This window comes from Megachile rotundata, chromosome 13 (genome assembly GCF_050947335.1).
Source record: "Megachile rotundata isolate GNS110a chromosome 13, iyMegRotu1, whole genome shotgun sequence".
NCBI classification, from domain to species: domain Eukaryota; kingdom Metazoa; phylum Arthropoda; class Insecta; order Hymenoptera; family Megachilidae; genus Megachile; species Megachile rotundata.
The window spans coordinates 11,756,236-11,781,092 of NC_134995.1; the positions used below are offsets into that span (position 1 = coordinate 11,756,236).

The 24,857-nt window shown below is 35.7% G+C and overlaps 2 protein-coding genes and 1 long non-coding RNA gene across 9 annotated transcripts; 2 read left to right on the plus strand and 1 right to left on the minus strand.

The window, feature by feature from the left end:
• Positions 1-1,368: 1,368 nt before the first annotated feature.
• On the minus strand, positions 1,369-6,885 carry LOC143265597 (uncharacterized). Of its 7 annotated transcripts, none has more exons than XR_013040231.1 (8): positions 6,067-6,885; positions 5,135-5,405; positions 4,766-5,062; positions 4,288-4,706; positions 3,530-3,648; positions 3,296-3,464; positions 3,047-3,225; positions 1,369-2,981 (listed from the first exon to the last, which is right to left on the minus strand). It is a non-coding gene; the product is annotated as an uncharacterized LOC143265597 (long non-coding RNA). The 7 variants fall into 7 exon arrangements; XR_013040230.1 differs by having other exon boundaries at positions 5,982-6,885; XR_013040229.1 differs by lacking the exon at positions 6,067-6,885 and adding an exon at positions 5,832-5,971.
• A 2,134-nt stretch (positions 6,886-9,019) lies between these two features.
• Gbs-70E (Glycogen binding subunit 70E) lies at positions 9,020-10,747 on the plus strand. The gene is made up of 4 exons (XM_076539261.1): positions 9,020-9,253; positions 9,507-10,019; positions 10,299-10,468; positions 10,546-10,747. The coding sequence occupies exons 1-4, from the start codon at positions 9,020-9,022 to the stop codon at positions 10,745-10,747; spliced, it is 1,119 nt and encodes a 372-aa protein (XP_076395376.1).
• Positions 10,469-24,743, plus strand: LOC100882209 (transmembrane protease serine 9). The gene is made up of 14 exons (XM_076539262.1): positions 10,469-10,792; positions 13,007-18,896; positions 18,978-19,201; positions 19,720-19,995; positions 20,453-20,720; positions 20,954-21,219; positions 21,313-21,473; positions 21,611-21,777; positions 22,668-22,705; positions 23,128-23,397; positions 23,485-23,725; positions 23,873-24,138; positions 24,200-24,363; positions 24,437-24,743. Exons 3-14 carry the CDS (start codon positions 19,111-19,113, stop codon positions 24,608-24,610), a joined length of 2,382 nt encoding a protein of 793 aa, XP_076395377.1. The 5' UTR covers positions 10,469-10,792; positions 13,007-18,896; positions 18,978-19,110; the 3' UTR covers positions 24,611-24,743.
• The last annotated feature ends 114 nt before the right edge of the window (positions 24,744-24,857 follow it).

Genomic DNA, 24,857 nt, shown 5'->3' on the forward strand with positions numbered 1-24,857 from the left:
GTATTGGTATTATCTTACGCGAGAAAGACTTTGTTTACAAACAAACTTTGAGATAACATTCGCGACGAAAATTACGAATGTCAGACGAAAAGTAAACGCCCAGTTTATCGGCACGTACTTCTACTATCTTATATACATAATTATATCGTGATCGTCTACTAAATTTAACCGGTTAATTGCGTTAGAACAATAGGAAAACCGCACGCGTTTCTCGGGAAACACGTGCGTAAGATAATGAACGGGAAAAAACGAAAGTATTGTGTAGGGGTATGCAGAAAGCTGCTGTTGCACGCCTATCTGAATTTCAAAAAAATGCTTTTATCGTGGCAGCAAAGAAAAGAAATTGACAGGACCGATTAGCGGGCTGGTTATGACTGGGAAGAACATTATTAGCAATGTTATTGTTTAATCTACTTCGACGTTTTGAATGACGCGGAGGGATTGATTGGCGGACTCCTGACCTCACGACAACGGAAATAAATAAATATTACTCGCATTCTTTTTCTCATTCTTACACCGATTGTAACTAAATTTCTTTTAAGTCGTACGATTCGATTATTTTATATTATGCATAGTAGCAACCTAACTTAATGTCAGTATTTATAACCTAATATTTTTTCTTGGTCACGATTAACGTATAAGAAAATCAGAATTTGTGGAAATAATGTTGATGTTTTATTGGAATCGTGTTTCGAGTATGTTGACCAATTTCTTCTCGCAACCGGCTTGACTGCTCTTTTAAAAGAGCACCTTGTTCGTTTTTCAATACGCATGCGCGCGTGCTTTGTACCCCCGCATTCAGGGCCGGTTGACGGTAAATGGTACATCCGGTGAAACCATTCTTTGGCGCGTCCTTACTAATTTTTTAAGACTTGCAAATTAATCTGTCACTCTAAGTATACAAATTTTACATTTTCCAAGTTTTCATGGTCTCCAATTCTGAAGTTCTCGAATTTTTAAGTATTCAAATTCTTAAACTTAATTTCCAAATCCTTAATTTTTTTAATTTGAATTTACCGCGCTGTACCGGGTACACGCCTATTCTTCGGTCACTCGTCTCTCGTAAACGCCTACATCTTGGAAACAATTATGCGGACACAAAACGAGTTGTACGCACGCAGAAAATTCCTACGCGTAAACTGTAATATATGCACTTCCGGAGAAAGCTGCAGAGAGCGTTGTAATTTGCATCATTTTACAAGATGCGAGGACCTCCCTCAAATATTTTGAAGGGCTCGCAAACCTACTAATGGTTAAAAGATACCAAATATTCACATACATATAATGCTTAAAAGATAACAAATATTAATATCCATAATGTCTACAAGATAAGTAAGTATTTATAGTCGAGTTAATGATTACAGAGCATATGTTTATATAGCCGAATTTTTATTTTGAATGTAGTCCACTTAAATAAGTCAGGTTTTTTTCTCTCGATTGGTGTAGTCGATAAGTTCCAGACAAGGTACGATACACTGCGGTGAACGTACGGGTGGAGTTTGTTGCTCCTTTGAGTCTTACGCAATATCTGTTCGTTTCAAATGTGACGATTTTAGGAACCACATGATCCATGAATGATATGACAAACTTTAAGTGAAACTCATATGGGACTTTTTGTACTTGACCCTACTTTCTCTTTAAAAAAATCTAGACTTATAAGCCTGCATGAGTTTAAATTTTAAATTACCTATAAAATTGAATCGGTATTGTTATCATTCATATAGCAGATAAAATTAATTCTCCAAGCGATTACAATTAAGTTTGGAAATGAATTGTTGCGTGACGCGAGACACGCATTAAATTATGCTCGAGCATTTGTTCTTACGTACACGTTACGTTGTACATGATTTATGTTTCACTATGGGTCGGCGTATCAACGCTTCACGGTATATTGTTCCACATATAAATCAGCGAGAGTCAAAAGGCTATCATTTTCACCCATGCTTGAAGAATCCCCGATGTTTCTTTAAGTAATTATACCCTAAACGCAATTTATCGTTATCGTTCGTGTAAATTTAGAACTACAACGGCGACTCGCGTGTATTTTAATCGAGTCGCTCCGGACATCTTGAATATCGCATTTTTCTTTCATCGATTAGAAATAGACCATTGGCAAATTGTCACGTGCCTAGTAATGTTGCGGTCGTCGTATATTTGTTTTATTGGCTCGTTAAGTGGAAAATTAAAAAAATGTAAGTTAATCCGACGAGCAGATAAATATACGTTTGATTTCAGTTTATCTTGGAATGCGGTTCTTCCTATTATCGTTACACAATAGCGTCTCACGTGATGCGTAAGGGTGTGTTTGAAACAGATAAACAAAAATGTAACGCAAGAACAATAGGAAACGTTACATTGCATTACGTCGAATTGATTAAATTGTTAAACATTCCAAGGTTTACACTGCAATTTGACGAAGCGAAACGAAGAAAGAAGAATAAGCATTCGTTCGCTTAATCTAAACGCACCCTAACGCTATGCACACTGCATCTTCATGGTTTCGGTGATTAAACTTTGTCCGGTAAGATTCCGCGCTCTGGAGGGTGGCGTGTTAGCGTCGGCAAGGATATATATCGGTTATCAGGCTTCTTCGAACCAGAAACACGACGATTGATAACAACAAAGGACCGACCTCAGTGGCGCCTTCGATGCCGAGCATTTTTGTGACGCCATTTATTAACGGGGCATCAATGCTAATCATGGATAATCCGATAAAATTTTCATAAATGCTTTTACAACACGTGCTCGCCTCGTGGCATTGGCTGATGGTTGCAGACGACGTGCACGTGATGAAGAGAAAGTTGTACGGTTCTCCCGATTATTCTAGTCGTGTAGTCAGCTTTTAGATGACCGGAGGAATTGTGCCAAAGCTTTTCATAACTTGAATAGCGCTCTTCGTTTTCTCGCTACAAAAGCGTTTCATTTCATGTATCCTGTTTACCTTTTCTTCTTACATATTCCTTGTGACTGAATATCTCTTGCTGTAACACTTTAACTTTAATAAATATATTCTTAGTCGATCCTATTTACTTGTGGTATAACTTACTTTGTCTATTTTTTTTTTGTCTTTTAATACAGCAAAAGTCTTTTCATGTAAGCTCTTCAGTCCTTAAAGTCATGATCAAGTGCTTCAGTTCCTGAATAAAAAGTTATTCTACATAATTTCACATTTTGCTTCTGCTATCTTATACATTCAATTTGCTGGGTTTCCAAGCTTCCAAATTCCTATATTTTCAAAATTCCAGGCAAAAGAGTTAGAATTTGTATTGTGTAACGCAAGAAGTTAAGTACTCACCTCCCCACTCTGTAACAATCCTATTCTTCCTGTTTCGCTCTACAGAATCAGATAATAATTTATTACGCATTTGTCCTAATAAACAGCCGTTCAAGGATGAATGAGATTAGCACATATTTCTCAAGGCTGTTCTTTAATGGTTCACAGTTGTCACGACGCGACAGTCGTGCTATAAAAAGAAGATATTTAAATTTTGCGAACAGGTTTCTGCACCGAGTCTTCATGCTTACTTACACAAATTGATGTTCTTCTTTCTACGTCACGCATGTGTAAACTGATTGACAGGATTTCTTTGGTAGAATCTTTCAGAGTAAACAATGGCAGTGGAATTTCTGTGAAAACGTGACTGTTCTCTGCAAAGAAAATATTCTGATAAACGAAAAACACAATCGTGTTGATAGGAAGACCTCAATTTGCCTAGTGTTAAGTAATAACCGATAAAACAAGATAGCGAAAATTAACGCATCGACAAAAATAATCGTTCTTTACAGTTCACTACCAGTAATATATGGTAATGGTCGTTATCGTAGGTCAGGCATGCTCAAAGGTTTCAACGAGTCATTCGTCGAGCCATTTGAGTCTCGTGGTCAAAACGATACACCCCCACTTCCGTTTCTTTGTTATCATTTTTACGTGCACCGAGACGTATTATGGATAGTTGTATAATAAAATTATTTACATAATTGATATCGTTGCATTGTTAAAAAACCAAAATGAAAAATGCCGAATAACAAGTTTCATCGACAGAACTACACTGTTATTTTGCTGTTATCGGTGTATTACTTGGTTAACGTAATGGATGATGACATTATTAATATGTTTTTCATCAGTTGGACATTATTCGAATATTGATTATTTTTATTTCAATCTTTTTATTCGCTATCCTAAGTAATTTCTGTCACGTGTCATGTTGTAAGTTTGCACAATGGATGAGTGAAATACTTAATTAACGAAGAAAAAATAAATATATCGAAATTGACCCAAATTAATACCAATCGTTCTTTATCTGACGAACACTGGTTCGTTGCAAGCTGATAAAGAGGAATCGCACATTGTCCTTCCAGTGTCTCCCGATTCGTTGTTTCAACGTTAAAAATATCAAAGATGTCCATATTTTTAAAGTCCTTTTATATCGTGTACATATTTCACGAAATTATAAGCGTTTCTTGTATCGTACGACAATCTGTTAATTAATTAAATGTTAATTAATTATCCTGTAGAAGTTTATCATTCATGGTATTATCAGTTATTAATGTTTCCGGCTTGTCCATTTTGCGAAATTCCTGTCATCTACGATAAGTCAAGGACTCGTATATTTTCTGGCTTTATCGGGTTAATCGTAGTTTAATTCCATGCATGACTCCTAATAACCTGTGACCTCTTGTTATCAGTGACGGTTGATAGTAATTAACTACGATAGAAGTGAATTTCATTATAATTGAAACGATTGTATTGAAATGCGTTACTTACTTGTAGCTGTAACACTTATTAGATAACAAGCAGATAAACAATATTCGATGTACATTGACGGCTTCCTTAAGAAAGATGTCAGCATAGAGGAAAGAGGAGACCTAATTATTACATAATTATTTTCGGACGATAAATTTTAGGAAATCGGGAACATTAAACTTTTAAGCTTCCATATTTCTTGTGTCCTATGTCCTTAGATGAGGACTGCGCATGCGCAGTGAATCCTTAATGGTCGAACGTCGAACGCATAATGTTAACGCGCAATATCCATTTGTACACGAATGTTTCGGCGGGGAACTGAATATATATATATATGATACTAAATAAATACAGCATGGTTGGGAAAAAGTCAAACGAGGATCAAGTTACCTTTCGATCGGCCAGACGGTTATTTTAAGCCGTCAGAGAGCCGGTGACTAGACGCTGCAGGCCGTGCATCGATTTGTAGACACACGTGTGTTGTCTCGTGCCCAATCTCACGCAGTTTTACGATTCGTTTTAGTAGCTCGTTATTTACCATGCACTCGCAGGTCGATAAACCGATTTCAAAGTCAACAGAGAAATGTCTTTCAGTTTCTTCAAAAATGTGAACGATTCCACGCTGGCCTTTCAATGTTCGATGTAGAGATTCATGTGTACCCTAGAAGTCAAATAATTGGATTAGTTCCAAGGGCGTAACGCATCTCGGTGTATACAGCATTTAGAAGATGTATTGCGCTAAATTTAAGTCGTAAGATTCGAAATAGCCTAACGATGCGCAATTTTCCCTCTCACCAGTCACGGAACATGAACATACGTATATACGTATATACTTTTTCTATGACGAAGAGGGCGCCAAAACTTGTTTGCGATTCACTTTTGACCGCTTCGATAACTCTTTCAATGTCCAATTACTAAATATATTAATAATATCGGTCGATAACGTTGATACGACAGTAACTTAAAAAAGATCGAATATCGCAACGATGTTATCGCTATGTCGTTAAATATCAATAACATATCGATAGTGTGTCGATAATCGATAGCAGCATTTCTAGTCTCGCGGTTTTATTTTGGTCGCACGCACATATTATAATTCGCGACGACCATTATATCGACTCCCAGGACGAATGATGAAATATCATGACGAAAGAATGCACCGTCTCAGCTGTGGTAAATAATCATTCACGTGCCTATTTCCTATCAATTAATATCCTTTTAGAACAAACGAGTTTACCATTATCTACACTTCTTTTTTCTTAGTTTCTGCTCTTTATATGATATTTCGTAAACAAACAAGTACAAAAGTTATTTTATATGACCTTTACGTAAGTCGACAAATTTCTCGCGCAATAATTTTCCCAGTTCAGCGGTTCAGACGCACAATCATTTGTCACGATTATTGACACTGCCCTTTACACGTCGATTATAACACAACAGTGCGTTTTTGTTAAATGAAATAATGTATCGATCGCTCGACAAGTTTTATTTCTTACGAGTTTCTTTTAAACCCAAAAAACAGTTTACGTCAAGTTCGCGACTTTTTGCTGGTCGATTTTGTAAACGAGAGCGATGGCGCCTCGATATATCGAGGACACAACATGAACAAGTTTATCAGCAAAAATGATGATTTTTACGTCGAAAAATTTGATATCGATGTTGTCGCAACAGAAACGTGTCTTATGTCAAGTAGACCAAAAGTGGAATATAATCGTTGTTAATTACTTTTGATACAGGTATGATTTATTTTATTTACTTTTTGATATCGAATTAATTCGAGGATTTTAACGTATCGATTGATCGATCGTAATACCGTTGCGTAATTCCGAGACATTTCAAATTTGGTAAACACTTCTAGTCACAACGCATCTATTTGGTCTATTACAAATTTGAACTTTAAACTTTTATCAAGCTTAGATTTTTCTTGAAAAATCTGGAATAAATACAATGATTTCGGCACGTCAATATCGTAGATCGCAATGTCTGGTGTGGAAAATTACCGATCTAATTGTTAACCTAACCTCGTAAAGGTTGATTCGATGCAATGATGCATTATGGGTACAAGGATTCTTTCTCTCTAAGGATGACAGTAGGAGGAAGGAAACTGTCATTACTATTATTTTATTTTGGGTGAGCCAATAAATAAATTTAAACATTTTCAAATGTTTAAAATTTAAAATTTTTAGATTCCCGAATTGAAGATTTATTAACCGAAGCTGTTGAGCTTTTCTTCTGACATACGTAGCCATTTTCTCTTTATTATCCTAATGGGCTCGCCATTGTAATCACTTGCATTGTTTACACTCTTTTCTACGTAATCACGGATAATTTTACTCGTCGAATCTTTGTCTTTTTTTCCTCATTAAAATTAATCATTTATCGGTTGCAAAACAATAATTATGCAAGAACTTGAAGTTCGAAAAAGAATGATAACTGAAAATTTTCGTTCCAGGACGTTAAGAATGTTATTGTCTTCGGGTTCAGAAGTTAACGAGACGTATCGTTTTGCGTCGATATAAATAAAGAAGCCGCGTAAAAATTGAAAATGACAGGAGTGTCTTCAAATATATGTCGAGAGTGCTGTTGAAAACTGTGCAGAAAATACGATAATCTTGCTCTCTTTTTTTCCTGTAATTTTTTTCCTGCTTGACCCTGGTAATCCATTCTCGTAATGATAAACAATGAGCAGCGATTTTGACCTCAACCTTTTGTTATTCATGACATACAACGTTATGCGTAATATTTACTTAGTTTCTTTTTTGAAGTGTCTTTCTTTTAACATTACTAATTGCACATGAATATTTGTAATCAGTTATTATAAAACGATCACACATTATTAACGATCGGTAACTCGATGAAGATGACATAAACACGTGATGTCGTTAATGGAATGATGTTTGGAGGTAAACAAGAGAAGATTGTAAATTTGTTTATGAAAACAAGCTGATAAAATAATTGTTTATTTACTTATTTAATTCTTATAGAAACACGATAACCCCTACTGATGTTATTGTCATTTACATCGGCAAATAAGGGAAACAAGGAACAGTTCAGGATAATGCACGTTTAAATAGCTGAAACTCGAAACATCCGACTTTGTGATACCGGTTGATTCTTAGTGGTGCATACGTACTTCGTTCCGGTCTGGTAGACGTAGAGTCTGGTTTGCGAGCAAGTCAAGACACGAGAGAAGAGACTATTGCCACATTTAAAAGTCGTAATTCCACTCCTGGAGTAACATGACCACTGTACACCTATTCTAACGCGCAAAACATTTTACCGTAGTAAAATAGTATAAAATACTCGATAAGAAAAATTAGCAACCAGGTACTTAGCTTCACTTTTTTAAATTATTTTTAAAGTACAAATCTGTGTCACTATTTTTTCTAGGAATACCTGCGTCTGTGTAGTGGAAAATATCTGCCTTTCGCCCGATCCCGGTTCATTTCTCCCAAACCCTAATGCATGCACATAAAATTGATAAAAGGAGATAGCTGGCTAGGTATTTGGTTGTCCAGATTGATAGGTTGGGTTTAAGTGCAGCAGGAAAGTATTTCCAATGATTCATTAGCATAACAGTTAGCTTTATTAAGGGTCTGGAGGCAGACTCTATAGTGTTGGGAATACTTTTCAGGTATAAGCAATATTCACTGTTGGTTAAATAGGTAACTGTAGGTTACTTTGAACAGAAGTTTTAGATATAAATATTCAAAATTATTATATTTATTTATATAGCATATGCAATGTAAATGTAGATGAATATTATAGATATCTACAAACGCTTCCATAACTTTTTCTTGAGGAAGAAGTTGACTTGTTTAGTTTATATTCCACAAGATAAGAGTTATGAGTGGGTTCGGAGAGATTTCGGTAGCTTTTCAACGTAAGCAAATATTTGTCGGTATGACCGTAGTCAATTTTGGGTAGTCGCATTACAATGATTCACGTGATCCAACGTGATCTCATTCTGCTGACGAAATTTTTGGCAAACATCGACGCACGTTCCTGACTATTAAAAGTTTGTCGCTAGACTGCTCAAAATTCCAATTTTGCAAGCATTAACTATCGAAAGTGCAAAGTGAAATTGAGTCCTCTCAAGAGCACAAGAAACCAGTTAAGAAAGTTTGAGAAATAACTTAACATATTCTCTTAATCCAATATAATAAAAATTGTTCAAAATGAAGTAATGATTGAATATGTTGTATGGCGACTATAATACAATAATTGAAATATTTTTTTTTTTTTTTGTTTCAGATATAAATGTGTTCCATAGCGATGCCTGCCGAGCTGCTCCTGGGGCATAGTCCTCCGGTTTACAGCCCGCTTTTGTACAGTCCCCTGGTCGTAACAGCACCACCGATTACCAGCAGGTCGGTGCCACCCAGGATACGGCCATGCCTTTCGTCCGGTTCTCTGGCTATCGACAGTCTGCGAAACAGCAACGATGGCAATAATAAGCAGAAAAAGAAGGTGGTGTTTGCTGACGACCGTGGTCGCCCTCTTACTCAGGTATTTGTCCTGTAATACCGATTATGCGAGGTTAATACCTGTTCCGTTTATAATACACAGCTTGTTCTTCTGTCATTACTCGGAACATTTGCATGAATACTAGCGTTTACAACTTGCTAGGGTGCAATATTGGAAATTTCGACACTGTTCAATTTCTAAATCCTAATTTTGTTTCAATTTATAATATCCATACTTGCTTATTAACAAAATCTACTGATTCAAAAATCCTAATTATTATACTTTCTTCCAATAGGTCCGCGTCATGTCAGAACCCAGCAACGTACCACCCCTTTGGAGTACGGCATACCTATCCGGACTAACCGGCCGTCTACTTAATTCTAAGATAGAAAACGACGAACCCAGCGAGCTTATGTCACCATGGCAAGTGACGTTTCCTCAACCAGCCAGCGATTATCTTGCCTTTCGTCGAAAACTGGACCAGGAGAATGTTAGTTTGGAGAATGTGATAATAAAGGAATCGGAACAGTGTCTAGTAGGCACGGTCAAGGTACGAAATCTGGCGTACGACAAGGAAGTCGTAGTCAGAGCTAGCAACGACTCTTGGAAAACCCACGAGGACGTACATTGCACCTACGTTGAACAACCTGGCGCTCCAGCTTTGATCCTGTACGACACTTTCCGTTTCCGGTTAACTCTACCACTCGCATCGAACGTGGTAGAGTTCTGCGTACGGTATCGTACCGATGGGAAGGAATATTGGGATAACAACGATGGGAAGAACTATATCGTTCGCAAAAAGCTGGAGGTAATTTAGATATTTTTTTTAATGAGTTGTGACTCTTCCTATCTATATCCTTGTCCAAGCCTACAGGAGGTCACTGAAAGTTGGTTGAGCTGTAGAAGGACGTATTATTGGTCAACACCTCACAAATCCAGGGTTAAGACTCAAGGTCTTAAAATACCCTGGAGCAGTGCCGTGTATGGTAGAGGCTCCTTGTACATTTCACTTTTCCTCTCTCTTCGATTTGACAACACAAATTGCTTCGTTAAGTGTTTCTTATGCTTAAATATTTCTGTATTACAGCCTCGAGCACCTCCCAAGAGGTACGATATCCTGACGACTTCCTGCGATGGATTCTCGAGTAACGGCGCTCGAGACAACATAACTCGAATCACAGACGCGACGAGGGCGAATATGCGCACGTGGAGCGAATTCGCTTCCTGGCAGCATCTTACGAACGACACCCCATACTGGTGAATCACCAAGAATCTTCCTCAAACGATGTACGGAGTCGTACGAATTCTTCCAGTTTACTTGGTTAATCAGCGAGGCATAGATTACGCGGGACGAGGTGTTGTCACTGCATCACATGGCACACGGAAAACGATTTGAAACTTGTGTCGCAATCGGACACCAGGAATAGGGGAATGGAGAAGAGAACATTGACGAAAGAAGGGAAGCAATGGATCGTGATCGAGTTCAATTCGTATAAGGACATGCTTGCGAGGAAGGATATAATTGGAGGTCGATAGCGCGGAACATACGGGAATGGAGGCATTGGTCGCGTTACATTTATGGTAAGTTGACGTTCAAATCAATGGACAATTTTTATCGTTCTAATTTTATGCTCGCTATTTTACTATTACTTACACGTGTTTGTACGTTGAGGGCGTTAGATCGCCCACACGCAAAGCCACGCTTTATCGTACTAAGATTGATCTTCGCAATATTAATTATACCTATGATAATTTTTTGTAATTTATAATACCGTTTCATATCTGCTTTTTTCCCAAATTAATTTGCGAAGATTTTCACGCTGCCATCGTTTCTCTTCGCAAGAGCACGCGGTACGCTTAAACTTTCTCTCTATAAATAACAATCTGCCGTGGTGCGACGATAACAGTCGCGATCGGCGAGTCGCCTAACTCTAATCGCCTTAACTAAAGGTTGTTACCACGCGTGACACGATACGTTTATTTCTTCTTTTTCGTTCGTTAACTTCATTCGCACTGCGGGTATAAAAGAGGATACACAAAACGATTCAAAATTGAGAAGTGCTATAGACTGAATATTTTGTAAAATATTTTTAGAGTACTCTCACTTGTACATCTCATTATCTTTTACGTTCTGCTTTTAGAGAGAATGTTTAACTATCTGAAGAGGAAAATGTTTCAAATTGTTATCATCTATTTAAATGACTTTATTGGGAAATGTAAGTTAACAGTATGCACCTTTACATTCCACTAGTCACTTGCCTTCGCCGGGTGCGAATGAACTTCTTTCAGGTCACACAGATTCAATGAGACATATACGCAATCTTATCAAGAAGTTGCAGTCTGTCAGAAAAGCTAACCATAAAAAAACTGTACTACTTTTGTCATCAGACGAATATGTACATTGTATACAAAGTAATATACATTCTATATAAAGTTGATTCACAGGACCTAACACGTGTCCATACATGTATCGCCTTAAATATTTCAAATCACGGAGATAATTTAAGAACGCCTTGATTTTATAGATCACGAATGATTTCATGGTCAAAAGAATAAGTTCGCGAATCCTTGGCCTACTGCCAGTCGACTGACAAATGTGAACGCCATGTGCGTGCAGGTTAATATAAAGTAGTTTCGTACATTGTCGAAAACGTCTGATTCACTACCACGTTTCTGTATGGAATCGTAAATAAAACGATGGCAATCGAGTTGAATCGGCAAACTTACAAAATCTAGACTGCGCACATTAACCTACTTTCCGATATAGTTAAACCTATATATATATTCAGATACTACAGCAGGTGGTAGATTAATAAATTTTTCAACATAGTTCTCGTGGACTAAGACTATTACTTATTATATCTCTTGTGGATTAATTCTAAGATTCCATATATTCCTTTTTTTTAAATAATTATTGTACTACTTATATAACTATTTATATTTTAATTGAATTTAAACTAACACTTTCTTTTCTAGATTAGACTATGTTCCACAAGAAATGTTTGGAATTTGCATATAGAGATGCAGTTCACGAAACTACAATGTATGAATATCTGTACACACTTGTGTATACCGGTTGAGGCGTGGTTAAAAAGTGGTAGTACAAGATCATATATGTCTTGTGGTGCGTTGCAGTCATGCCATACCACGCCTTGAGAGCTCTGTAAAAACTTTAAGATGTCTAGACGTGTGGGCTGACTGGATATCGTCGACTCCCCTGTGCGACCGAGTTGTTAGCCCTGTATTCATAGTATCGAAACTATTGATTTCCGTGCATTAGAAATTCTCTTTTAAAGTTTGTCGTTCGTACACGAACGTACATCATAATTGTTGGTCTGTCTATAAAAAGAAATTAATTAATTACGAATTTACAACATACCAGATTACGTGAGAATTACCGATAAAAACGTAATTTTATGAATGCGATAACATGCTTTTAATTGCGTTATTGATAAACAAAATTCTCGCGTGACAGTGAGTAAACAAAATGTAAAAAAGGGAACGATAAAAAATGAAAGTCTAAAAATGTATATAAATATAAATATTCAGATTTTTTTATACGCGACAAGATGCACCAAAACAAAATAATTCTCGACGATCAAAATCAACAGCTTTTAAGACTCTTGTGTGTATGTGTATCAGGGTGATCAGCCCTTGAAAGACTCGTATACGTTTTTGAATTAATGACCGTCAAATGTTATAGCGAACCGTGACGCGTCCTTCACGCTATTTAGCTCGTTAAACAATTCATTATGAAGCGAACAACTGCTACAGCTCTTGTTTCTCTTGTTTCAGATTGCAACGTGCAGATATCAACGCATACAGACAAGCCGTGCAACACAAGATTTCGCCGAGCGTTATTTAATATCAGTCTGGATGGATTCTAATTCCAAAGCTTCCCTAAGCTCTACCAAATCGAAGATATCGTCATGCGTCTTCTTCTCGATCGTCGTCTTCCTTCTCCTCCTCTTCCTCTTTCCTGGAACTTGGCTGCCACAGCCGAGGATGTCCATCAAGATAAGTTTCCACCTTAAAAGTTGACCAAATCTCGCTGGTCTCGCCCGTTCCCCTAATTCTTATCCTTTCTTTTCTTTCTTCTAACTCTTCTCTTCTTTTCTTTTTTTTTCTCTCTGTTGCTTCTTTCAATTTTTCCAACGGTGTACGAACTTATACGAATTCTTTTAAATGGTTTTATTTTTTGGGCATGGTCTTTGGATTATCAACGCGAGGTAACGCAGTATCAGGAACCGAAGGAATTATGAGAATGAAAAGTGATGCTTGCGAGCGGTTTCAGACACAACGTCATCTGCAATTCATTGTTAATAACTCGTTGACTGTCGTGGGAATCTATGTTTTAAGAATTTAATTATAATATGAAATGATCAGTAATATTGTTATAATGGGTTGTGCCATATTTTCATATTGACAGTCAACGATAATAAATTTTTGTGGGAGTTCCTACTATTGCATTAAGACATGTGAACTTAACCGCTTACAGGGCAGTTATAAGAATAGTTTCCATGAACACAATACCGTAGCTATGACCGTTATGTATAGATATAATTATCAAAGAAGAAGAAAGAAAGGACTGTTACCTTCCGATGCGGGGATTATTTTGTTATTTGACCAGTGCTAACTTCTGTCTCTTTATTCTCAACCAATTCACGATAGTACTGTGAAGAGATTAAAGTTACACAACGTTATTACATTTGGATTAATCCCGTATTGGTTGTTATCGTCCGATAAATTGGTATCTGTTATCAAGATAAAATCTAAAGTACACGTTACATTGTTACGGTTTATATTACCACGCGTTTGCATATTTGAAAATTCCAAACTTATAAGGAAACTTGACAATTTTTATGTGTCCGAATTTCTAAGTTTTAAAATCTGTAATTCTGAAAGCTTGTAATTTTGAAAGTTTGAAAAGCTAATGGTCTAAGAGTCAGAAAGTCAGAAAATTGTAAAACTTGAAAGTTAAATATGGTGTTTCTCTAAACGCGTGATCCAGGTCAAGAAGTGTTCCATTTACTCGTCGCAGTTACATGAATAATCTGCTCGCGTGTCTCGCCTTTTGTACGACAAATTAGCCAACGATTAGACGCGTCGATATTCATGTGTACATAATCTTTTCCCGCAAGTTTCGTAACACATATTTCAACCTCCATTTTATGGATGACTTAACGTCGTGCTCGTATCGTGACACCATTAATTTGTAATCAGATGTTCCATGGACGTGCCAAAAATAGCATTTATCAAACGTATCGTAATCATGGATTCAAAACAGAGAGCATAATTGAAAATTTATTTTTAGACAGTTGACACGTGTACCATGACAAAAAGGCCACAAATTATTTATTATTGAATCTTGAATTTTTATCGACAGAATTTTTCCGCTGCACCCCGACTATGAAATTCGATTCACTTTCTCTTGCTTTATTTTCTGTACTGTTTCCCCAAGAAGTACAAAAGTTAAACTATTAATTATTATTATTGTTATTATTATTATCAACGCATGATGGAATGTGCATGCCATCGTAGAATACTTTAAATACGACTGGTTCGTGCGTACAAAATATATGAGCCTCCCTCCTTTGGCTTTTCTTGCCCTAAATATTGCATTAACGAAAAACAAACATTCAGGAAACGAGATTTTCGTTGCAGGGACGTTGGTGTGTGATGATGACGGTTATCTCGAAGGATGGTTATCTCGAAGGATGGTTATCTCGAAGGACTGCCCGGAATGAACACGATGACGAGAGGAGGGAGGGCGTCGAATTATAGAATAAACGGGTGCAATTAGGGATCCTTCTGAAACTGGAAACCACTGGAATACTGACTGCTACTGCTACTACTTTAAAGCCGGTCGCATAGTCCAGCTTTGGATGTCTTTTAAGTTGATTTTGCCTGGTGTCACCAGCCTCGCAGGAAGGAGAGCAGCCTCTTCGTTCTTGATGCCCTCTGTGTAAACTGTACAAGTTCAACTATTCACTGGACATTTTGAACAGATCTTCCTGCTCTTTTTCTTAACGTCGTTGTAATTCTCTTCGTCATTTTTTGTTCGGAGTCATGTGACTCTCTTAGGTTTTGTTTCACTTTTCATACCGCGTCAGATGTACCGTCTTTCTTCCGCATTCGTCCTTATGAACTTTGCAGTTGTAAACGATTCCTAGAGAGTCGGTGACTTTGTTGGAAAATGTTTAATAACACAAATGGAGTTAGTAATTTATAGGAGGACAACCAGAATAAAAGAAGAACAGGGAATGTCAAATATGTTTGCAGATCTAACCGTGCCCAAAGATCGACGATAAATTGACTTTGTACTTAACACTATTTTTTAATTGATCACTCCATTAGTATGCACCTGTTCCTGTATTGTTGTAAACGGACATCTTCGGCAAATAGGCTGTCAGTTAATGACCTAGAAAGATACGTACATGCATCTTTTCTATTTTATCTGTCATTTGTTTTTTTTAGTTGTTGACAATGTATTTTTTGTACATAAACAAGGTTCGACGTTTTCTTTATTCATATATAATAATCCAGCGTTTGTTAATTCCAGTGAAGACAAAGGCAAGACAGAATGATCTACTTATTGAACTCAACTTACTCCTCGCTGTACACTAATCCTTTTATCATTATTTTCTAGACGTCTCTGACTTTTTTTTGTACCATATCTTGTACTTGATTCATTCCAGATATTGTACACTAAATTGCCATTAATAAAGTAGTTAGTTACGGAAGAATATTTCGAACGACTGAATGTATATACAAAATCGAAGAAAACGAATCGTTCTTCGATAATGCATTGATTTAGATATTCGCACATGTATGTGATCATTGGCTCCTGACGGTAGATGTTAATTATTTAAATGGGATTTAAGTTAGGTGAACACGACTTGTCACACTTTAGAGTGCAATAGAACTTTCTTCTTTCTTTCTTTCTTTCTTTCTTTGTACATATATGTGTATATATATATATATATATGTACAATATACATATATAAACTGCGCGATATATTATGTATATACATGTATATTAATAGCGACAGATAAGTCTCGACGAGTTCAACGAACCGAGAAAAGCGTGTTATAACGGTTTAATTCGCGTTTCGTCCGATAGAGTTCGGCAAGCCCTCGCGATATTTCCGTGTTACATTGCGTCCAATATAATCAAATGCATTGTGTTCGTTTCACGCGAAGAACTCGTTTCACCGGTACGGATCAAATGAAACTTGTTAAGATAAAACTTGTATACGCTTAAAACGTTGCCGCACCTGTGACAGTACTGTCCTCAGAAAGTTTATGTGCTTTGTTGATTAGTTTATATTGTCATCTCTTATTGACCAACATTGTTTCCAAAATAGAAATTTGCAAATTTAAAGATGTTGTAATTTGTAAGTTGCAAATGAGGGAATTTGTAAACATGTAATGTTGAATATTTTTGACTGAGATAGTTTTTCCTTGATTCATTAATAGAATCATGTAGCTCAATGGACAGTACTGATACAAAACTTTGAACAGGTAATAGATTAATTATTTGAATGCCTTATATTGTGCTAAGTAAACTGTCACTGCATATGCTTGTCAATTGTTCAGTACCAGAAATGCCTCAAAGTTTCAAGAAGTATGTATATAACGTTCATTTACTGTAACAATGACATAACTGAAAATGTACAATTTTTAAATTATTAGCACAAAAGTAACTGTTCTTGCCTGTACCGTTTACTGGTAAAAAGTAGATTTGTACACTTTAAATTTTTTTTAAACTGTAATTTCTGACTTGTGTCATTGTGCGACATTCTGACAAGTATTCGTGGTATTCAAATAAAGTTCGTGCAACGAAAATAAGGTGATCGCGTGGATACAATTGTCGCCATGATTCTGTGAGGTCTAATGTGTGAAGGTATAGTCTCCGGCACAATACAACAGGATCTTTATGCAAGAGAGACTTAAAAATTTGATCCTTAAGTGCCGAAGACTATATCTGTTTGTGATGCGTATTCGTTTTCTTAAATGCCTACAGATTTTAAATATATAAACGAGATTATTGATGAACATATATACACGCGGAATGCGCTGTTTACCTATTTAATCGTAGATTTCCTTTTGAGAGCTGTAAGACTGATAACTTAACGCGGATCACGCAGACTGTTGTATATATAGTATCATAATAAGCTGCAAGACCGAATTTCGATGAAACTCAACGACGTGAAATGAACATTTAAACAGAATACTCCACGCGTTTTTCTTTTTGTCACAAAATCACGTAAGCTAAGTTCTATCGAAAGTTCGCTTCTTGAATTGTGGTAGATCCTGTGTTAAGTTGACCCGTGAAAGTTCGTTTGAGGCTTTGCGAAAAAGTTTTCCCAAAAATAAGAGTATATATATATATATATTCATATATATGCTATTCTTTACAACTTATCAGACGTTATTTCGCGTTATAATCTTTCTTTCTTTTCTTTAGATGGAATGTATATTTTCCTTTTGCTTCTATTGTATATTATTAACACGAAGCCTGCGCTTAGATTAGATAGATTGCAATAATATTGATTACTTAATCAATGATTTTTTAAACTAGTAATTTATGTATTATAATTGCGAATTCATTGTTATATAAAGTGAACGTGTTTTATTTTTTGTACGTGTCGAATATCGAATTGTAAATATGCTAGCGTGTTGTATGCGTATATATATTGTATGTATGTATATATACCACGTTATATACGTATATATACCACGTTATATACGTATATATACACATATAGTAATTGGAAATGAAATATTTTTAAGTGGAAATCATTATGTGCCGTTGAACTTATTATTTTTAAGATTGCGACAAAATAGAAGTGCGTAAAACGAAAGGTACTAAGCTGGATAGGCTTTAGAAATTATGTTTCAATATTAATGATATATATTGGAAAGAAAATATATATATGTATATCAAATTCGTTAATATTATTTCTTTTTATTTGTAAAAAGTCTTGTAAAATGTATTAGAAAAGTATTGACGCACAGTTGCATTAATAATAAGCAATATTTTTTAACTGCTTACAAATGAATTCTTATGTCAAATATTTAGTGTGTTAATATTTTTCTAATGCAATATATGTGGAATACCTTTGACTTCCGGCGCCTTAATCCTTTTATGTATTGCCAAAATCTCTATTTTATATACTAACTTTATTGCATACACCATCCAGTTGAATGGAATTTACTTAATTAATTATAAATGTACATATTTGTTGGAAATGAATCATCCAATAAATTGTAGTCAACAAGCATGTCCAGTTTTTGTAAATTTGAGAGTTTGTAAATGAAGATATAAAATTTGTTAAAAATTTAAAAATTATACAAATTTGGAAATAGATATTTAGAAGTATGCAGCTTTGAGAATTTCTAATGTGAAGTACATGAGCTTATAAATGGTACAATTCTTGCAATAAAGAAGTGGGAGACCTCTTGGTCTGTTTCTAGTTAGCCAATGGTATAGGAATAAATATAAAAATTAATTCTTATCAGATGACAGAGTCACCTTTGTGCATGGAATATTCCGCGTATTTCCATATCAGTGTTAACGAGAGAATAATTCGCATATAACATTGAAACATTTTTTGTCAAATACCAATAATATTATTAAAACTATTTACAGTTTCCATCAAGATAGATAAAAGTAGAAACGGTATTTATCTTCCTATTCATGTATAATCGAATTTTGTTCTATTAAACTGAAACGTAATTGGTTCTTCTTGTCCTCTTTCAGATTCCTCTTCCCACTTTAATTGAGGAAAATGGAGGGGACGCAAAACATGAGGAAAAAAGATGCGAAGTGGTGACACAGCTAAGAACAGCTGCAGTAAGAAGTGGACAGTAACGAAAGGACTCGTCGAGCAAGCATGGTGTTACAATCATCGTCCGCGGTGTTATCGTCACTGTCGTTTCTTTTGCTTACTATTGGCCCGCCACTTAGCGTTGCACAATTTGAAGGTATACCAGATTCTCTCCATTCAAATATTCTTATCGGACATTAATGGAATCTATGTTATTTGAATCATTTATGAGGATACGATTAGATAAATCAGATAATAGTTATTTAAAAAAATATAGTGATTTTAAACTCTTTCTTTAAGTGTTGTAATAAATAATTTATCTTAACTTTAAAATGTTTTTACACATGTACGATATTTACCGGCCACCGATACAAATTTAATTCTGTGAAATAAAAAATTAAAACAATAGGGCAATTTTTAATATTATAAATAAATAAAATGGTAAACTGAAGCTTTGTTAAAAATTAATATTATCAGCATTAGGTCTTTGTGTAGAGTGGACCACGTACCCCGTTTTACGACCAGAATGGCGCTTCAAATGACCAAACGGTTTATGAGATTTTTATGGCCTTGATATTTGTATCTTCTTTACAAAGTTTTATAGAGCCACAATCAACGCAAAAATATTTTCAAGACCTTTGTGACCAAAGAATTAATTTTGTTTGTAATTTTCAGGCGAATCTTGTACAGTTGATGATTCACCAGGAGTTTGCACACATATAGAACAATGTCCACCAGTTCATCAGGCACTGTTAAGTGGTATTTACCCTCGTAAGCTGTGTGGGTATGTAAAGTTCGAGCCCATCATTTGCTGTCCATCAAATAAACCACGACCAAAACCAAGACCAACAACAACAACTACAACAACAACAACAACAACAACGACGACAACAACCGCTGCGCCTGTTACAACATTTATGATCGATAATAGGATTAACACAGCAAGAGAAAGTATATATATTTTTGGATACAATATTGTACAAATATTAGGTTACAGTTAAAACTACAAATGTTATTTTACAATTTTTATATTATAATATTGCAATATCAAGTACTTGAAATACTCTGTTATGATATGATGAAGTCGTAGAATATTTTGGAAGCCCGAAATTCTATAATCGAGCCTTAAATTATAGTATAAGGATCTAAACTTTTGATCAAGACTGTATAAAGAAATGTTTCATAGAATATTAATGTAATGTTTGCTGGGATTCCCAAACTGTGCGTGCGTCACGTTATCGAAGGATTTGCGATGTTGTTCATAGATAAAACAAAGACATCAGTCTTGATACATAACAGTTGTAACCAATTATCACACTGTTACGACTTCACTGCATCGTTACGGGGGCTACTACTTTGAGGATAGGTTTTCTAATAATGTTTCAATACATGAAATTAACTGTTTCAGAATGTGCGGAATACTCGAAGGCAGTGTTCGAGTTGGTAGATCCGCCGACGTTAGCAGCCAATCGAAAACCCCAAAATACATCCGTCTGCGCGATCACAACTCGCAAGCTTATTGTTGGTGGAATGAAAGCTGAGGCACGGGAGTATCCACACATGGCAGCTGTTGGGTTCAATAACGATGAAGGAGGCATTACTTGGAGCTGCGGTGGCACTTTGATTTCAGAAAGATTTGTCCTAACCGCGGCTCATTGTACTTATCATAGAGATTTGTAAATATTTATATTTGTTAGCTTCATTTAATGGAGACACTTTCCATTAAAGTGTCATTCATAATCCGTATGTTCATTAGCTCATTGATCACTTATCGTACAAATTCTGTACGCAGCTGTTTCATAACATAATTCATAATCAGAACAAGATATGATGCATAAAAAAGAAGTGACAATGAATACCAAGCTTTTAGGAGTCTAAATTCATCTTATTTCATTATTGTATGTTACAGTGGCCAAGCTGCCGTGGTTCGAGTGGGTGATTTGAATCTCGTCAGAACAGACGATGATGCCAAACCACAGGACATTCCAATTATCAAAAGAATAAGACACCCATTGTACAAAAGACCTGCTGAATACCATGACATTGCTCTTCTGCAATTAAAAACGAATGTAGTATTCAACAAGTGGGTAAGACCTTGTTGTTTACCTTATTCTTTGCCGGATACTGGGATAGATAACAACGCAACCGCTACTGGATGGGGTCACGTTGAATGGGGTAAATGAAGAACTTATTAAAAGTCTTGTACCTTCATAAACGTAGCCAAATTAATGATGAAATGCTATTTAACTGTGCATTTATTCCCTTCAGCCGGAGACACTTCAAATGATCTGTTAAAAGTTACCCTTAAGTTGATTCCTCAAGAAAAATGCAACGATAGCTATGCAACAAGTCAGGACTATAAACTTCCAAGAGGTATCGTAGCTGATTGGCAGCTTTGCGCTGGTAGTTCTGGAAAAGATACTTGTCAGGTATAATACTGCACACCATATTAGATTTTTGCTTTTTTAGCCGCTTTCAAGTAGACTATGATATTGTACTTCAGAACATTTAATTACAGAATTATCTCATGAGATTAATACTATTTTATATTTCATTTTTTGCATAGGGTGACAGTGGTGGACCATTAGTTGTACTGAATAATGATTACTACTGTATGTATAGTTTGATCGGTATCACAAGTACTGGAAAAGATTGCGGTGGCGCTGCTCCCGGCATATATACTCGTGTTTACAATTACATATCATGGATAGAAAGTATTGTTTGGCCAGAATCGTGACATTTTAAAATAAAAAACTGATACAAATGGTGAAAAAATGATCAAAACTATTAGTTTATAATTAAGTATTTATTTTACATTATCAACTTAATTACAAGTAATGATTACTCATAGAGTAATGTGAATTTTAAAATGAACAATATCATGTAATATATAATTGAAAGTAGCCTCGCATATTGAGGAACCTGAATTAATTAAGACTGCACTGTATATGATTGGCCTTGGGCTGCAATAAAAACTAATGTTTAGAGTATGAGACTTACTAAATTTTACCTAAACAGCAACAGGTATAATATATTAGATGTACGTAATATAAATTGCAGTAAAAACGGAAACCATTCGTCTCTTATCTTCATGTCAGTTGCTGTTTTACATATGCAATTTACATATTAATTTATCATTCAACGTCTGAACGCTAAATTTCAAAATCAATGTCATTTGTGTAACATAAAGTTAAAATCACGTTGAATCATATAGAACCTCAGTACTTTATATGATTAACCTTGTGTAATAATAAACATTATTACAAAGTATGGGGCTTGTTTAATTTTCTCTTGAAAAAAGTAACGTAACATAGCAATAGTTTTTCGATATTTTCCGTCATTTATTCATCGCATCTCTTGATAAATAATGCTGTTACAGCGAATGTCATCTTACATATTTCATGTCCTTGTAAGTTAAGTATCCTTCCAGTAAAGAAGACAACGCAATATCTTTGGATTTTCCATAACAAAGAACTTCTCTTATCCTCAAGAAACAAAAAACGAGATGGAACACTCCAGCAGATAAACACTAACAAACACAAACATACTAAAACTTTAAAGTTTATAATGGACATATAATTTGTGCAGTACTGTATAATTAGCAGCAGTACTATTTAAAACAGGTATATTAAAATAATTACTCAGAATCAAATGACATCAGGTACTTCTGCATACAAGGAAAATAAGAAATATTTATATGGTCTTGCTTGACCAGTTCATACATTCTTGTATCTTCTATACGTGAAGGTAATATAGAATACATGGTCGCAGATTCTTTCTCCCGCTTAAATCGAAGAAGATGGAGGGGATACGTCATCAGGGTACATGTCGATGATACATAAAAGAATAAAGAAGCTGCGGTCGGCAGCGATAGAAGCAAAAGGATTCAATGATCAATGATGATGTTACGAATAACTATCAATGGTATATTATCACTCATTTCATCCTTTCTTCTCCACTCAAGTGGTCCAGTATTCATTACTGCACAATTCGAAGGTATAAACAATTCTTTTCGCTTTATCGTATAAAGCACATACATGGCTATTGCAACAGGTATAAATATAGATCTTTTGTGATTTTCAGGTGAATCATGCACAGTTAACAGATCACCAGGCGTGTGCACGCTTCTGAAACAATGTGTACCAGTTTATAACGATTTGCGAAATGGATCTCCTCCGAGTAGTGTGTGCGGATATTCCCATTTTGATCCTATTGTATGTTGTCCTATCAATAGACCAACAATAATCAGTGACCGATTAACAACGACCAGTGGTCGACCAACAAGAACGACACCGAAACCCTCTGCAAGTCAATTAAATCGTAATAAGTCAGCTTATGATATAGCTAATGAAAGTATGTACATTTTCTGTCTCATCTAACATGTCCCATGTTCCATGTTGTCCTTTGCATAAATTTTGAAAGCAATACAAAACATTTCAGAATGCGACGAGTATGCGGCGGCATTTAGAAAAGTAAATAATGTGTGCCCTACTCCTGACGGTGGACAAGTCGCTTGTTTTCCTGCCGTCGGTGGAACGCTAGCTATATCGAGAACATTTTTGCACATGGCTGCAGTTGGATTCGTTTCCAGTACAGGAGAAATTGCTTGGCTTTGTGGCGGTACTTTAATTTCTGAAAGATATGTTGTAACCGCGGCGCATTGTACTTTTAGTAGAGATTTGTAAGTATTTGTATAGTCCATACTTTTCTAACAAAATTCTGATTAGTGATCATAATCAAGGTACAATTTACAATTGATTATCAAATTTTGAATAAGCATTAAAATTTTGAAGAGCATTCATTTTATTTCTGTTTAATTATTTTACAGTGGGGAAGCAGTGTGGGTTCGCGTGGGCGATTTAAATCTTAATAGGACAGACGATGATGCGCAACCACAGGACATTCGAATTGTCGAAAGAATAAGACACCCTTGGTACAAGAGACCTCCTGAATACCACGACATTGCACTTTTGAAATTAGAAACAAACGTAACTTACAGCAAGTGGGTAGTACCTGCGTGTTTGCCTTATACTTTTCCGGATACCGGTAAACATACTTCAGCAGTCGCTACTGGATGGGGGCTCCTTGAATGGGGTACGTAAAGACAATGTTTTTATATTTTATTTTTCTCAAGTTGTTTCTTATTTTCCTTAAGCTGGAGATCCGTCGAATGACCTAATACAAGTCAGCCTTAAGTTGGTACCTCATGCAGAATGCAATGTCACTTTCTTTCAAAATTCTAAGGACATTAGACTTCCATATGGTATTGTGAACGAATGGCAAATTTGCGCCGGTGAACTTGGAAAAGACACTTGTCAGGTAATTATATTCTAGAGACATTAGTCGTAGAATTATTGTGACTGTACAATGTTATATTTAATTTTCTGTACAGGGCGACAGTGGTGGTCCGCTGGCTATCATAAATAGCAAATATCCCCGTTTGCATACTTTAGTTGGTATTACTAGCATAGGAAGAGATTGCGGTAGTATTTCTCCCGGTATATATACCCGTGTTTTTACCTATATCCCATGGATACAAAGTATAATTTGGCCACAAGAAAATTAAAACCAAATAAAAGATATGTACAATGAGCTACTATTTAAGATACCTGAATACTAAAATTAATGACGTTGCACATTTATTGTTAAATTGAAAATAAAGTGAGAACATGTACTAATAAAGGGTAAACAGAAGGTAGCATATGTGACTATTCTTTATCTTTACAAAGGTCAACCATCAAAAGAATATAGTGATAATTATTTATAAAAATCTTGATAATTTTAATGACCTTGATATATGACCTCAAAGTCAA